Genomic DNA, 3,850 nt, shown 5'->3' with positions numbered 1-3,850 from the left:
CTGTCTCGATCTGTGTAAAATGTCATATTTTGGTCAAACACGCAAATAACGTATAAGGATAGGATTGTGAATGGCAGATCACTCAAGCGCTTATTTTGGGGTGTGTGGGGAAATAACTAAAAACTCGAACCCGAACTGGAAAGCTCTAGCTTGGCACGATTTTGTTTTACTTTTTACTTTTGTGCGGTACATGATATCCTTTGAAAGGCACCTAGCTATGTTTGCATTGGTTGTCTATCCTTCTGTTTGTCTACCTGTCCTTCTCTCGTCGCACTGTGCGTGTGTGTGTGTGTGTGTGTGTGTGTGTGTGTGTGTGTGTGTGTGTGTGTCTGGATGTGTGTGTGTGTGGGTGTGTGTGGGTGTGCATGCTTTCGTGAGTGTGTGTGTGTGTGTGTGTGTGTGTGTGTGTGTGTGTGTGTATGTATGTGTGTGTCTGGATGTGTATGTGTGGGTGTGTGTGGGTGTGCATGCTTTCGTGAGTGTGTGTGTGTGTGTGTCTCTATGTACGTTGTGTGTGTGTGTGTGTGTGTGTGTGTGTGTGTGTGTGTGTGTGTGACAATTTATCCATGATATGGCGTAGTTTTAAGAAGATCCTGGCATATTGTAAGACACGGTGTCAGCCTTATAATTTGTACACTGTATTTTACATATATGCAGAAATATTACTTGTAATATTGATTCAATAACTGTATGGATAACACTGTATTTCTTACAATGACCCAAGGCAACTAGCTGTATTCCTCAACCTGAAACAGCAGGAAACAATCCAATATGTCATGTTTCAACCTTCTAGTCAAACTCGGTTCATGTTGTGTCGATGAACAGAAAATGTGCGTGGCACTGTGCCATCGATCTAGGGAAAACCTGACAAAGGGATAGCGATGTTTTGGACTAAATATGGTTTAACTAAACATGCAATGTTGAAAACTCTTTTCCTGTTAGCTGACATTTCGCCAAAGGCCTTTAACCAGGAAGGAATCAACGAAACAGGCTGTGTAGAAATGAAGTACTGAACGTGCACGCATACACAGAGAGACACACTCACCCAAGAACACGCACCCCCCCACACACGCACACACACGCGCACACACACACACACACACACACACACACACACACACACACACACACACACACACACACACACACTGTGAATATTCCCAGGTGTCCTGTTACTCTTTACACAATGGTGTCTTTTATCTTCTTCTTTTTTTTTAACAGTGCATGTTTTTTGGCTAATACAACAGGACACAAACAGACAAGGAAGTCAACAGGGACTCATTTACTGCTAGTTTTTCATAAAACAGATTGTTTGACAACACCTGTGGTTGTAAACTTTGGTGGAGAGCTGTATAGTTCCTCGTGCTGATTCTAGACGCATTGTCTTTCTTCTCCACTTGTTTTTCGTGTTGGTAGAGGAAACATCTTATTTTATTGCATCTGCAAAGAATGACAATACTCCAACAGTGTTGTTCTATGGCTGAATCAATGCAACTGATCTGAAAGCAACGATGACTGTGCTTCTGCTGGCTGTAGTGCTGCTCCTGTGTGATATACAAGGTATGTTCGTGATGCATGTTCTGTTTTTCTATTAGTCTGTCTGGTATGGATTCCGTGAAATCTTCTACAATCTCGCGGCTATATTCTCTTTCGAAGAGAGCTGTTATTGCTTGTAAATAGCGGATGCCCCCCGTGTTTTCATCCTTCGAACTATGTCAGCTACATTCCGTCTGGTGTGAGAGATTATGACCACTACAACAAGCCCGTCGAGGCTTTTTACATCAGATGATAGCATCCTTACTGTTTGAAACCTATGGACACATCTACTGCCTATAGCTGTTCACAGCACATAATTGAAATACATTGACAGTTGAAGGATTGTAGAAGAGTTAAATGAATCTAAGCTCAGAACCTTCCATAGTTGATCGCTTAGAAATCATTATGTTCTTTTGTACTGGGAGAATTACCAAACAACATAGGGGCCACCAACATCCAACGCCTGGACCTATTGAGACGGAAGTACCCGGTATATCCATTTATCACAAAAGGAAGAGAGTATGCTTTATGTCCTACAGGCTTACTATTTCGCCTCTTCAGGAAGAAATATGGGTTATATGATTCGATTTTTACGCCCTCCTGGCTTTTGTCGAGATACACAAGTGTATGCGTGTTTAGGTGGTATCAGCCATCTGCACTTATGACAGAATGACCGAGGTCCTTTACGTGCCATTGTGGTGACACGGGTGTGGGACATGGCTTCCGTTTCTGGGTCTGCACATAAAGTTGGCCCGTGTCCGTCCCGGCCCGAATTCGAACCTGCGACCTTTCGATCACAAGTCCAGTGCTCTTACCAACTGAGCTACCGGGCCCCCACCATATATCACTTCAAGTTGGAAAAGTGAAATAGGTGTATCTTTTATTCTCTAGCTTGTCTTATATAGTTTTGTTTTGCATTTGGTTCTATGCATATGTGCTGTGTTGTTTCTCATTGCAAAATCATTGCAAAATCAGGAAATCACTTTAATACGAGAAAGGTTTCTTTTTCGCAAACTGCTGTAGAGCTGCAAGCGAAGATGTTTTGAAATTACTAACACATCATTGCTGATCCCCCCCAAAAGAGACTGCCAACGTTAACGTTTCATTGCTGAATTTTTTATTGTAATTCTGTTACCCGGACTTTGAACATCTTTCGTCAAACAACACTTCAGGTTTTTCTTTTTTTGTTTGGGATCAGTTGCTTCTCATGCGTTATTTTATGATCACATAATTTATAACGAGGAAGTAAAGCAACGCATGAGTGTGTTTCTACATTCTTCAAAGGATGTTCAATAGTTGTTAACAAGCCACAATTACACATCCTTCTTTTAAATTTAGAGAATGGTGGGGTAATGACAATGGCAATGAAAGGAACAAGGACAACACTCTTTATTGTCAAGCAAAATGAGACTGTCAATTGTTGTTTGAGCAATAATTCGGTGCAGCATTTCCAGAAAGATGTACACAATTAAATCTTTTTTTTTATTGCTGTTTCTTTTTAACGGAATAGTCCATAATATGGAAAATAATAGAAGTGAGTGCATACACAATATTCTGGTATACATGTTCTAATCTATTTAAACATAGCATGACCTTGCAATAACTAATTAGCTGACTATCTGAGAACATGGTTTGACATTGACGTTATGTCTTGGACTTAAGATTCAAGACAGAACCAGTCATTGAGCGTATTATTGTGCAGTGGAATCAAAGCAAACCAGAAACGCTCATTGCAAACTGTGGTCACAGTTGATCATTTTAAAGCCACATTATCTATGACGCCACGTCTCGGGAACATTTCCTGCACACACAAAAACTGCTAGAATTTAGAAACTCTAATCTGTGCTCTAAAAAATACCTGCAACGTTCATTGCCGTCAGGAGCGAACAACTTTCTCTGTCTCTCACACTCAACTGCAGTATTTGCGTTAGTCCTGATTCATATTAGTGTAAAGTCATGCACCCTCAGTAGTGCTCTAGTCGTATGTGAGTGAACCTAAGCATATAACGCTCGAAAACCAGAACGACATCTAGTATAGTGAATGTGTATAGTAATGAGGCAGTAGGGCCCGGAAGCTGATCCAAGAACAACCTGTAGCGACAGGAAATATACTTACAACTAAAAACGACGCGCTGTTCCGGTTTCATAGCCGTGAACTCACGCATATCTGGTCAGCCGTACCCACCGTACGTGCTTTTGTGACAGGTCGACAGTGATACACTTTGCAACACATTAATTGTTGCCGGTAAAATCCAGTTCTTAGAAGAAAAACAACCGTCCACCACTCCAGTTACTGCAGTCTAGCAGACGATCT

At 41.3% G+C, this 3,850-nt stretch overlaps 1 protein-coding gene across 1 annotated transcript in view; it reads left to right on the top strand.

The window, feature by feature from the left end:
• Positions 1-1,341: 1,341 nt before the first annotated feature.
• LOC138974832 (uncharacterized) overlaps positions 1,342-3,850 on the top strand; it is a 29,288-nt gene continuing 26,779 nt past the window's right edge. Inside the window, exon 1 of the mRNA XM_070347558.1 lies at positions 1,342-1,560. Coding sequence (XP_070203659.1) covers positions 1,512-1,560 — 49 coding nt within the window. The 5' untranslated portion in view covers positions 1,342-1,511. The remainder of the gene's footprint in view (positions 1,561-3,850) is intronic.

The sequence above is a fragment of the Littorina saxatilis genome, linkage group LG8, assembly GCF_037325665.1.
Source record: "Littorina saxatilis isolate snail1 linkage group LG8, US_GU_Lsax_2.0, whole genome shotgun sequence".
NCBI classification, from domain to species: domain Eukaryota; kingdom Metazoa; phylum Mollusca; class Gastropoda; order Littorinimorpha; family Littorinidae; genus Littorina; species Littorina saxatilis.
Note: the sequence above shows the minus strand (reverse complement) of the source record. Positions and strands in the feature narration are given on the sequence as shown.